General features: G+C 36.0%; 1 protein-coding gene across 1 annotated transcript in view; it reads right to left on the reverse strand.

Moving 5' to 3' along the window:
• LOC134542707 (runt-related transcription factor 1-like) overlaps positions 1 to 13,338 on the reverse strand; it is a 108,872-nt gene that overhangs the window by 21,390 nt on the left and 74,144 nt on the right. Inside the window, exons 2-3 of the mRNA XM_063387173.1 lie at positions 6,219 to 6,332; positions 2,326 to 2,493 (exon numbers count right to left, since the gene is read on the reverse strand). Coding sequence (XP_063243243.1) covers positions 2,326 to 2,493; positions 6,219 to 6,332 — 282 coding nt within the window. The remainder of the gene's footprint in view (positions 1 to 2,325; positions 2,494 to 6,218; positions 6,333 to 13,338) is intronic.

Here is a 13,338-nt window from a genome sequence, read left to right on the forward strand (position 1 = left end):
TTTTCTTGCGTGTTCTCGTTTATTGTTGTCTCACTCTCCACGAAAACAAAAACAAATGATTTTTAAATGTATATCTCTTCAACAGAAACCGAAATTGGATATTTATTTTTATTTTAACCAGATTTCAACTTTTAATTCAAAATTTAAATTGTCATTTTCCAAATTTGTATTTCTTAAAAGTATAGCTAGAGAGAGAGATAGAGAGAGAGAGAGATAGAGAGAGAGAGAGAGAGAGAGAGAGAGCGCAAAGAAATATATTTCCCGAGATTATAAAAATTTTACCAATGATGGCATTATAGTTAAATAACATTGCCATATCCGGTACATAACTATTCATGACTTATAAAACTTAAAAGAAACATTGTCATTAGCGATATGCCCCAAAATTTAGTGGGCATGATGATATTTCCACTAGCTGAAAATATGATCATTCATAGTGTAAGGATAAACAAGTTTTACTGTAGACCAAAATATGATGTTGAACTTACAGTTAACCCCATTATTCGTGATTACCTGCAGATATGAAGCCCCGATTCCAAACGTTTATTTTGCTTCGTGAAAAGCTAGTTGTTCTCAGGTTTGTGGTATTCATAAAACGTTTTTTATACTAAACGTCAGTGAGCTTACACAGAATAATATATTTGTTGCAGCCAATAAATATTTTTTGCATCCATTCAGTTAAATTATCGGTTATGATTTAACGAAAAACTATTTTCTAAAATAAAAGAAAAAATATTATGACCTATGTATAGGTGTTAATAAAAAATCGATCGTGCTCTTTCTAGACAAACCACTTAAACATATTTTCTAAGCTGAGGTTGCTAAATAAATTATTTACTTCGATTTCTGCTCTGATCATTAAATTATAACAAATGTATCGCACACACTATATGCGCAGTAAAAAAATTTATGTTGCAACTTGGAAGACCTATTATCCAATTGGCTTAAAACTCGCGGTTTTGCTCGTGCAATTTCAGAATATTGCTCAAATCAAACAATACTAAAAATATATATGTGTTTAATTCCAAGCATTTTTTTCTAATTAAATAGACACAACAATTTTTTTCAGGAGGATTACAAACTGTTTAATAATGATATATTTTAAAGTGAATATGCGAAGGCCTTTTTTATTTTTTACTATAGTTTAAGTATCTAATAATAAAACTTCGGTGTGTATCTTACCTTGATGAAATCACACTTGCCTCCTTTTGATTTTATGAGGTAAACAAAAAATTTTGTTAAACACGCACCTATTTCATTGTATCTATGTTTATGCTATCGTTTACACTAACACTTTCATTTTCTTAGATAAATTGAATAATTTCACTTTATAACAAATACATACCATTATTAAAGAATATTTGATACAATCACATCTTTATTTGAAGTAAAGAGTATATATATCAAATTTATGATCCTAACTTATTAGTTTATTCTTAGTTAGCTTAGCATTAATTAAAAAATCCCCAAATTTTTTACCCTTCCTCAATTTTTTCGCAGCAGGTTCTCACTGCCAATCAACCAGTCACAAAACGTGTGTCTCTGATTGGTCGTACCCCCCAACCAATAAGAAGAAAATGGTTTTCTGATTGGCCGAGCCACTTCAGTCCATTAGAAAGTGTGCCTTACACAGGTGTAAGTACATTAAGGCAGGAAAACTGTGTCCATTATGTAGATTGCAATGTCTGATAATGCAATGGGCTGAAACACATAAGTTTAGACAATTGTTTGTATGCCATTCTTGTGTTTGATTTTATGTTGTATGGTATTGCTTTGACAGATTATGTAAAAATGCTTAATGCGGTTGCACCAAAAAGATAAAAGTGAACTCCGAAGCACTTTGAAAACAACTTGATGCTCATAAATTTGTGTCATGACGGGGAGTCAGCACTGAGGACCACGAGGACACCGACACTGTTGGAACTGTGCGCAGAAGAACAACATCGATATGTATCGATCGCGAGGCCTCGAGACATGCCGCATGCGTCAGTGGCCACGGCCACCGAGGACCCCGACACTGTTGGAACTGTGCCCAGAAAAACAACATCGATATGTATCGATCGCGAAGTCTCGAGACAGGTCTCATGCATCAGCAGTCACGACCACCGTGGACCCCGACACTGTTGTAACTGTGCGCAGAAGAACAACATCGATATGTATCGATCGCGAAGTCTCGAGACAGGTCTCATGCATCAGCAGTCACGACCACCGTGGACCCCGACACTGTTGGAACTGTGCCCAGAAGAACAACATCGATATGTATCGATCGCGAAGTCTCGAGACAGGTCTCATGCATCAGCAGTCACGACCATCGAGGACCCCGACACTGTTGGAACTGTGCCCAGAAGAACAACATCGATATGTATCGATCGCACTCACCTGTCAGCTTGAACGGCAGCGCTCCTACGAGAGGGTCGGGCACCCTCTGGTCCAGCGGGTTGCCGAAGTGGAACGGACGCGGGCCGAAGTGGAACGGATGGAACTGCTGGTGCCCTGGAACATGCGCGCTCGCCGGTCAAGACATTACAACCAGGGAGTGTCCGCGCAACAACCTCACAACACGGACACCGCGTGAAACCACTTCTACTCCAGTGGATGGTCAGCGCAGTGTTTGCTGAAGTGTCATGTTCTCATCATGGACACTGGTTCAGTAGCCTTTTTTTATGGCAGCGAACACGTTTAGCTATGATAATATAAACTTATCTTTATTAATTAGCATGAGACATGGTCAAGCACCATTTTCGAAATGTTTAGGGTTGCATCAGCCATTCCAGGTTATTATTTTATATTTGCGTTAAACACGGTAAAACATTTAGCCATTATAAGTGGCCAAGCTTCAACAAAATAAAAATAAATATTCTATATAATGCAATATTTTTGTATGATATGCTGGCAGTTTTTAATTTTTAACTTTTTTTTTGCAATATGGATAAGAAAAACGGAATAAATAACTGAAATAAATAAATTGAATTAAAAACGTAAATATTTGGGACTTAAAACAATGTTGGTCGCTACTGCGTGGAAGGTGTGAATTAAATTTCATTTTGAAAAAAAAAAAATGTTTTATTTTATTTAGCTGCTGACAATTATTAAAATATCGGTTAAAATAAAATAATTTTTTCTGAAGGAAAAAAATCAAACCATTCACTTACCAGCTAGTAAAATTGACTTTAAAACTAAAAACATCCAGTTTCATTTTCCATTTTATTCTCGTTTTCCATACTCCACAAAATCGTTCAAAATTCAACTTTGCCAGCTAATTATGCTGAAAGTATGCGCTATTTTTTTTCTTTTTTTTCAAGTTCATCCAATCAGAAAGTCGGAAAGTTTAATCGTATGGAACGCAAATATAAAATTTTATCCTGTAACGGGACATAAACCATTAAGGTGTTGGAAAATCGCAATTTTGAGGTATAAATGACTCTCTTTAAGTCACAGAATACTACCTCATGCATATTCCTAACTCCAATGTTATATAAACGCTCGTCAACTTACGTGGGCACGTTGAGAAAACCAGCGAAATATATAGGCTATATATATAAATCAATAAGAAATTGTTGTAAAAACGGAAACACGCTGGGGAAATATTCAAGCAACTGTATTCTTAGGAAAGTGCGGGGCTGAAAGGTACCGGGAAAAGTTGTTCCAGTGGAAACAGCTCCGAGAAGTATCAGATAAATATTTGTTCGGAGTGCGTCGTGGGATGGTGAGAAGCCCAACGACGGCCGCCATCTTAACAAGGCCAGCGACGTGCTGTGGCACCGCCGCAGAACAAGAGCATAGAACAAGGAGGGAGATACAGAAGTGCGACTCTTACAGTGGTAGGTAATAGCCCAAGGCAATGAAAGCGTAAATTAATCATTGTTTTCCGAGGACGGAGTCCTTCGTCTTGCATTGTTAGGTGCCAGCAACTACGGGTTTAAACTAACGAATATAATCCATTTTTCAGCTCTCTGTACCCACGAAGAGTAAATTCGTGTTTTGGATTCAGTTCAGGTGTTTTGTGCAACCAGTTTTATTTTCGAAATGTAATTTTTTTGGTGGACTTAATATGGCGGTTAGTATGCCTTATGAATTTTTTTAAGGATTAATAAAAATTAAATCTGTTAGTGTCAAAGAGACGTCATTTCAGTAAATAATCATAAAAAATAACATTTATTGTGGGAACGTAAACATTATTTTAAAATGAAATAAAACCTTTCAGGCGTTTATGTGTGTGCATTTGACAAATTTTCAGCATATGTAAATATTTATCTGGCTGGCGACGGTAACTAATAGTCTAAACTTGCAAACAGAAAGTTAAATGAACTTAAGGAATCTTACCGAATGACATAGCTTCACTAAATGAAATATTGTCCATTGTTTTTTTTTTGTTGATGTTTGGCTCATCATATCATGCAAATGGCATTTTTTTACAAATAATAAAAAAAAAATAGGAAACAAAAAAAATTCATTTGTATCTGAAAAGTCAGATGGTAATATGTGCCTACAACTTGAAACACATGATATTACTGTTAGTGGTTGCCAACGGATCTACTATTTTTTTATTCATTACTGTATTAAATTTTAACAAACTGTAGTCCGGAGTATTTAAAAACCCCAAGGTTATCTTTTAAATTAAAATGTAATAAATTTATTAATTTTTTTGACGTGACGTCTAATAAATCGATGAACGCCGGCTGCACGCACGAGTAAGTGTCCCGTCTCGCACATTGTTTCGTTACGCTATTTCCCGTTACGCTGTGTCCCGTTACGCTCATTGTTCCGTTACTCTGTGTTCAGTTACGCTGTCGGCGAGTGCAGTAATAATAGGTTATGTTACAATTAACTAAAAAATTATGGTGATTCATATAATTGATGATAGATATTTGATTACAGTTAATTTAATTATATGAAAACGTGTTCATAATTATATTTAAACTTTATAGCTAAACGCCAGTTTTAAAAATGAATTACAAGTCATCTACACGTGAACTGTTTCGTCGACTGTTTATAAAGTGAAGTGAAAAGTTAATGTGGTTTTCATTGCTTATTACAACAACAATTTCGGCAATAAAGTTTAATTTTTCTTGCATTTTAAAAATCTTATTACTAATATAATTTCAAGTATATATTCTTTTAATAGGTATTAAAATAACAATGATTCAATTTTATTCATAAAAGTATGCAATCATTTCATCAATGTTGTGTTATGACGTTGTCACGTTAAACTGTAGTCCGTAAACAGACTTTAGAGACAAGCATTTTTTTTATGAAAATAAGAGACTCGCGGATACCTAACTTACAACCATTTAAGAGTCCCGCCTAGTCAGGGGTGTAAATATTCGTGTTGGTGAGGCGGGATGATGAGTAGGAAGCTCGCTGGTGCTTCTGACGTTGTTATCTCCTTGAACTGGCGCGCGGTCTTCTCGTCGTGCATGGGAAACTATGCAATTTCAGCGTTAAACATAACATTATATTGCGGAGAAATTAAGTTAATGCAAATCCCATGAGAGCCCTCAAGAATCTCCACCGATCGTTTCACGACTAAAACGTATTATTGGGGACTGGAAAAATTCGCGGTTTCAATGACTTCTAGGATGGACTTCACAATCCGCTACATACTTGGGAAAATGCCACTTGTTTATTGGCTATTGACTTGTGAGACCTGTCAACTGGGATGCTTGCCATTTGATACTTTTTTGGTTGAAGGATTTTTCATTGGCTCACAGTCATTAATATAAGCTGTGAGCTAATTACTGAAGAAATATGAAGGTATCTGTGTTTGGATTCTAGCTTATCGCGAAATTAATCCGCCAATTTTTCCGGTCTCTACGTATTATGAAAACATATGTTTGAGCCTTTTTCACATTCCTACAGATGCAGCTTAAAAAAACAAATACAGAAACTGAACTATCTATCCGTGCCCAGCGCATTATAAAAGTTTTTTTTTTTTTTTTTTTTTTTAAACTGAGACCACTCGGGTATCTGGAAAGGTTAAAAATCATGTGGTTTCGTCTGAAGTTCTGCACACTGCATGTGTGTTCAGGTAGACGGGCACCTTAAAGGCTACATAACATTTTTCTCATTGTACAACTTGAGTCCTTGAAAGTTGTGCCACGAAAATGTCTGGTATAAAAGATTAATCTGAATTATTTCCCTTCAAATTTCCTGCTCGACTGATATCAATTGTCATATGTTGTTTGTTACCCAGCAGTAGCTAAGGCGCACATACTTACTTGTCTTGGACCTGGGCTCCCGGGGACCGTCCACGGTGACCTTGATGGCCTTGTTGTAGGTGGCCATCTGCGGCGGGGACGAGCCTATTATTATCGTCAGCGAGAAGCTCTTGCCTGCAACGGACAAACATCGTCAGTGTAAACTCAGAAAACTTTTTTTTTCTTGTATGCGTTTACAAAAAGATTGCTATGGAAACCACAGTAAATTTATGGACTTTTCACAGAAGAAGTATTTACCTGAAATGAACGAAAAGTTCTTAATTTTATAAACTGAATCTGTCTAGATTCTACTCCAAATTTCAACTTTCGAGTTCTGTTTTTTTTTAAGGTTCACATTCGTAGAAGAAATAAGAGCGTCTTTGTAGGAGTAAGAACAAGTTTTTTAATGTTTGGCTAACATACCAACATTATATTTGTGAATTAATTTTCAAGGTCAATAAACATAGTACCCGTAAATTCACGAAGATATCGGTAAATTTACGAAGATCCCTGGACAATTTGTAGTCAGCGTTCTTCGTAATATAAAGGTGAAAATTTTTTACAGTGCAGTTTCCAAGAAATAATTCTTAAAACTACAAAAAATCTACCGTACCTTATTAATAACACATTGCTTTGGTTATTTTTGCACAAATGAAATGTTTTTGGAATAAAATACTGAATATTTCTTGTCACTCTTACAATAATTAGCGCATTATTTAAAATTTTATAAATGTTTTATATAAGGATAATATTTTTTTAAACTACGGAAAATGTAATCGAATATTTATGAATTTGGAATTTATTTTGTTTTATTATGCTGGTCAATAAGCGCAGTCAGTACTGGTAAGCTATTCAGGGAACAGTTTACCAATAACTTTAACTAATTTAGGAACTCGGACAACACAAAGCACAAATGCCCGGGCAAGAATCCAAACCCAGTATAAATGCAAAATTTTTATTTTTTAGAGATACAGTTTGCCTTCATGTAAATGTGCATATTTACATAAATTTGTAATTTTACATGATAATTTCATTTCCATTTACAAAAGTAAATTAACATTGCACTTATATAAAAAAGACAAGTATAAATACTTAAGACTTTTATTTGGAACTATTTACTATCATAATTTTTGTAATTTTAGAAGTACTTAAATATATTTCGTTACTTCTTTATAAGCATTCGCAGTTTTCAAACATATCTATTTTTTTAAATTGTTGGTTGTAAACAATCTTACATCTCTAGCCGTAAGTGCATGATAACTGATAGCTTTACCTGTTGCGCTGCATTAAAAAGTGCATATATTCACACACACACTTAGACCATTGCTTACATTTCGTTAAAAATATCTATAATACCCCAATTTTTCTAACATTTTTTTATAAATAAAAAAAGCAGCTTTGCCCATATAGTTCCTACAGCTAGGTAAAATATTTAAATATAACCACCAGTGTTATTGCTACTTTTCTGCACAGATAATTTTGCTGTCGCAACTATGAACTTCGGTTAAAAATAAAAAAAATTGCTACGAAAAATATAAATATTAAGTAAGGGAATTAGTTTTCATATAGGTATGCAGTTTTAAAGCCTTAAAACCTTTACTTCATTAATATTTAAGATATACTTAAGTAACTTGTATTCTTAAGCCAAAACACAATTCATATTTATGGTATAGCTGTACCTAATATTAAAAAACGAAATCTATAAGAAGCAAGCGATAATAGTAAAAGTAGTATAGTAAAGGGGCTCCGACGACATGGTTCCGATTCTGGGTGTAGGTGGCGGTTTCTGTTGTCTTGGTATCTACATCTCCAATGACGTCACGGTGGCCATATTGGATGATCTTCAACTTTGGCCTTGACCTTGAACCTTGACCTTGACCTTTGACCTCAGGCGCCATCTTGGATTCCACCAACTTGTCACCGAGCGATCCAATCCCCGAACATTGCAATTTTCGTAATGGTCGCCATCTTGAATTATAATAACATATCAGCCATCTTAGTTCTGATGTCTTAGCCACTTTTGTTTTAGATTTTGAAGATACAGCCGCCATTTCGTGGTCGTTTGCTAGAGGCCACCATCTTGGATGACAACACAACCACCATTTTTTTTATATTCTACTGGAGGCCGCTATCTTGGATTCCATCATCTTTGTTTCAGCTGTTTGTTCCTATAAAGCGTCAGCATCGCTCTGTCTCATGCACATATAGTCGATGTTTCATTACCTAATAATATTCTCATGGTCCTTATCGGAACAATATTTTTTTTTGACGAAATTAATTGGAAGTGTTGTGAATCGAACCATGATATTTCAGACCTCTGGGCTGGAAAGCAAACATCTTTGACCACACGGTCATCGAGACATTTGCCCAACTGAAAATTATTAAGGTATATACAAAAATAACACACATTCGGACTTGTATATATATATAAGTATATATTTAATTTGCAGGAATAAATCATCACCTGCAATGTTCGGGGATTGTAGCGCTCAATGACAAGTTGGCGGAATATAATATGGCGCCTAATGTAAAAGTTCAAGGTCAATGTTCAAGGTCAAAGTAAAATATCGAGGTTCAAGGTACAGATCAAAGATCAAGGTCAAGGCCACGGACAAAGTTCAAGATCAAGTTCAAAGGTCACGGTAAATGTCAAAGTAAAGATTTAAGTTCAAAGTTAAGCTCAACGTTCGAATTTTATGTTAAGTTCAATGTCAAAGGTAAAGATAAAGATTAAAGTTCAAAGTCAAATGTCAATGTCATTCAAGATGGTCACCGTGACGTCAAAATTCCATAAGGAAACCATAAAGAAAATTGCAACGGTGATTTCCGTTGTATTTTTTTTTAAAAATATATAATTTTACTAAACATTAACAGGTCATAAAATATTCTCAAAACATTGATACAACACATTACAGTTAAATCACTTAGTAGAAGTATAAATATTTTTTAAGTGCTCCCCAATGTAACTAACAAAAAAAATTACTCTATGTAATTTTACTTTAAAACTTTGCCTTGTAAAATCTTTATACATCATGACAATAGTTAAGTAAGACATTATCTCGTATGAATATTTTTTTTAAGCCTTTAACTTATTTACGAAAGTCATAATAGAAATTACTTTCCCTTTACGAAGTTCATGATTAGTAAGAAGTACTGGAAGATAAACACATTGGTTTTTTTTTTTCACAGCTTCATTGTTACACTAAATGAATAATTTAATGAAAGCGTCAAGCTCGTGAAAATCAACATTTTAAAAAGGTGCGGGATGAAAAAAAAATTAAGCTGACAGCAGAGTAAATGCAGGTTTAGAAAATTATAAACCTAAAAATATATAGGGTAAATCCAGGAGAGATGGACCACCGGGTGAGATGGACCGGTGGCATAATTCACGAACTTGCTAATAGAAAGCGTCATGGTTAGTAGGAATGTGTCGTGGCAACTGTAGTGCGCGTGCTGTGTTGTTTTAATTCCTTTGTATGAGTAAATTGAGAAGATATTAAAGAAAATAGAAAACAGGTAGGTCAAAAATTTTGTTCATGTGAACGCAGTTGTGTCGTAGAGACAGTATTTTGCAATATTTTTGAACCATCATTCCTTACAACATGTAAACAAGCTAAACGTATCTTTGTAGTGTTCTGTAGCTACGCTGGGCACAACAGGAACGTAATGGCGGCCTGGTCCATCTCTCCCTAAAGATCGGGATAGATGGACCAAAATAAAGTGGGAGAGATGGACCATCGTTTTAAATGGGCCTACGTATTATTAATGAGTATGCTGTAGATTTGTAGTGTCGTTTCTACAAAAAAAATAGTCACATAACATATTGTTAAGTAATTTGTAGGTTCATTTCCAAATTTTTAAGGTAAATTCTTCTCTCCGTTAGGCCTACTTAAAAACAAAAATACAATATAGGCTGTATTTGGTAAAGTGAACACTTTAGAGGCCATAGTTACTTTTATCATTCAATCAAATTATTATATTTCGGCCACTTTTAAATAGGATATAAATAATCGCTTATGAGCCTATTACATGAAGTGTTCGTATTACTCGCGTGTTCTTGTTCGTATTTAAAAGTTGCGAAGTGCTAACTTTACCTCGTACAGCCTTTAATAATTTTTTACAACTTTTTGTAGTCATTTGAAATCATCATTGTTGGGCACGGAAAATGAAAAAATGTTTGTACTTCACATTCAGAAACTGCAAACTCATGGCTTTACACCATCGCGGGATTATGTGCGGTCAATGGCTTTCCAGCTAGCCGAACAAATGAAAACTAAACACAACTTTGACATAGACGCCCAAAAAGCAGGTTATGATTGGCTGCAATCGTTTCTGATTCGTAATCCTGAACTAAAAGTCCGAAAGTCAGAGGGTATTTCTAAGAATAGAGCTCTCGGAATGAATAACACAGTTGTAAAACAGTATTTTGACCTACTGGAAAATGTTTTGACTGAAAATGATTTGATAGGTAAGCCTGGGCACATTTAAATTGTGGACGATAGTGGGTTGCAACTAAGCAACAAACCAGGAGAGGTTGTTGCAATAAAAGGATAAAAAAATGTCAGCACTGTTACATCAAGAGAAAAATGTGAAACCATTTCCGTTGTATGTTGTTTCAATGGCAAGGGCAACTACATTCCTCCCTATTGCATTTTTAAAGGGAAGAATAAGAAACAGGAGTTCAGTGATGGCATGCCTCCAGGTTCCATGATTGCAATTAACGTGAAATCTGCTTACATAACCTCTGAATTATTTTTCGACTGGTTGAAACATCACTTTTTGCAAAGAATGTCTGCTGGAAAAGTAGAGTTGATTCTTGACGGACACTCCTCCCATTGCAGCAGTGTGGAAATGCTTGAATTCGTTGATGAAAATAATATAATTTTGGTTAGCCTTCCTAGTCACACGACCAATTTCTTGCAGCCACTTGACAAAACTTTTTTAAATCTTTGAAGTCTAACTACAACAAAGAATGTAATGTGTTCATGAGGAACAACCCATTGCGGCAAATTACGAGACTGCAATTTGGCAAGTTGCTAGGATGTGCTTGGTCCAAATCAGCGACTGTAAAAAATGCAGGCCTATCAGTTATAAATGCCTGGCGACTCCTGGAACTTCGTCAGGGCCCACCAGTGTCTGTGGAGTCAAAGAGGTCGACAACCCCACGTCAACAAAAATTTTGAACAACATCTCACCTATTCCAATCTTAACAAAAAAACTACAGCCCGTGGTAAGAGTGCAAGTGTTTCGAAAGTTCTAAATTCTTAGGATAATGTACAACGTATTACCCAAGGAAAATATGACAAACTGAAGAAAATAAAAGAACAAGAAGAAAGAAAAAGACAGAGAGAAGAAGCTATCATAACTAGGACTGTTAGGCCTACCAAACATAAAAAACCAAACACCAAAAAATTTTCTCAGCCAATTTTGTATGATGACAGTGATGATGGTGACTGGGACGAAGATGAATGTATTGGGTGTAATGAGGACAACAATACTACAAAAAGTACAGAAGACTGGATTAAATGCACAGTGTGTTCCCGTTGGTTGCACGAGAACTGCACAAAGTACGAAAATAAGTGCGATGTATGTGGAAAAAAAAAGAACTAAAATCTTTACGGGTTTTGACAAACTACATTTCAAAGAAGAAAGACTTTGTAAAAAATGTTAATGTATAGGCACTGTAGACTTTTTGTACGTCAGAAACGATTTTTGTTTAATTGAGTGCTTAAATATGAATTTAAAGTTAGTCATAAATGATTAAATAGCTTTCTCAATGCTGGTCCATCTCTCCCATATAGGCTGGTCCATCTAACCCTAGGTATATGGTATAGATGGACCAGTACTGCAAAATTTTTCAACAATTGTCTTCACTTTCTTAACGTAAATTTTCTACATATACCTTTGCTTTTCATATACATAGTTCACCAAAATATCAAAGCGAAATTTACTTCACCAATATCTTGACAAATAACAAAATTATAAGAGTTTCAAAAAAGGTGGTCCATCACTCCTGGATTTACCCTAGGTATCCAGGAAAATAAATTAGTTAAATGCATGATTATTAAAATAGGCTGTCTAAGTCCACACCTAGAAATGCTTGTTTGGGGTAGGGGAAGGGGAAATAAGAAAACATATTTTAAATAAATGCTTCACTGCGCTTATAACGTTGAAGCTTGAGTGAAGCTTTCTTAGTGAGATGTTTTGTAGGCATTCCGGCGGGGCGCAAATGTAAACGCTACTCGGTAGCAACCCCATTTTCCAGCGGAAGCAAGCGCAGTCGTTATATATATATTTTTTATTCGCCAGGCGCGCCAACCCGGCGCAGCTAAACAATTCATGGCGCCCGGTTACAGCAGCTCGGGGAAATCGCGCGCGGCGCGGCGAGGTTCGCGGATCTGCCGCCGCGCGGCGCTGCTGCTGCGGTGTGGCCGCGAGCTTGTGGCGGACCGAGGAAATGAGAGCCGCGGAAAGAAAAAGGGAACTATAAAATGTTACGATACCATTTATTCGATACTGTCAGCTACTTCCACTTCCATGCGCTGCACGGAGAAGTGGAAAAAAAAAAAAATGAAGCACTCTCTCTGCCGAGTGAACATTGCTCCGCGGAGATCACCAACGACGCTTTTGATACAGATCAATGCCGTGCGCTCAGAAACCATTTCACACGTATTTACCTCCGGAACGGAATACTAAATTAACGTATCCGTAGGGGCGTGCAAATATCGCGAAAAGATTTCGAGACTAGCTGAAAGTTAAAACATTGTAGCGTCGTACCTGTGTTTCGTGATTGAGTGAGTTTATCTCAGATACATATTGATTGTAACAACACCAATCACAGTGATTCAGTGCGGAAGCTAACCGCGTCCTGGGTGGCTCGGTCAAACAAGGCAACGACTTCTCTCGCAGACGGCCGCCAGTCACAAGGCAGAAACCACAGGTGCGGGTATACCTTATTGCAGTCTTATGGGCGTTCAGATCTTTCCGCGAAAAATGCCTGCCCCTACGTATCCGCCTATCAGAATCTATGACAGTACATTTAGCATTACAACCAAAATTGATTCTGTACTTAATAAAAAATTTCCTTTTATAGACGATAAAATAGTAACAGCAGCTCAAATTCTGGCCAGATTCTGTCTTA

This window comes from Bacillus rossius, assembly GCF_032445375.1.
Source record: "Bacillus rossius redtenbacheri isolate Brsri chromosome 9 unlocalized genomic scaffold, Brsri_v3 Brsri_v3_scf9_1, whole genome shotgun sequence".
In the NCBI taxonomy this organism is placed as follows: domain Eukaryota; kingdom Metazoa; phylum Arthropoda; class Insecta; order Phasmatodea; family Bacillidae; genus Bacillus; species Bacillus rossius.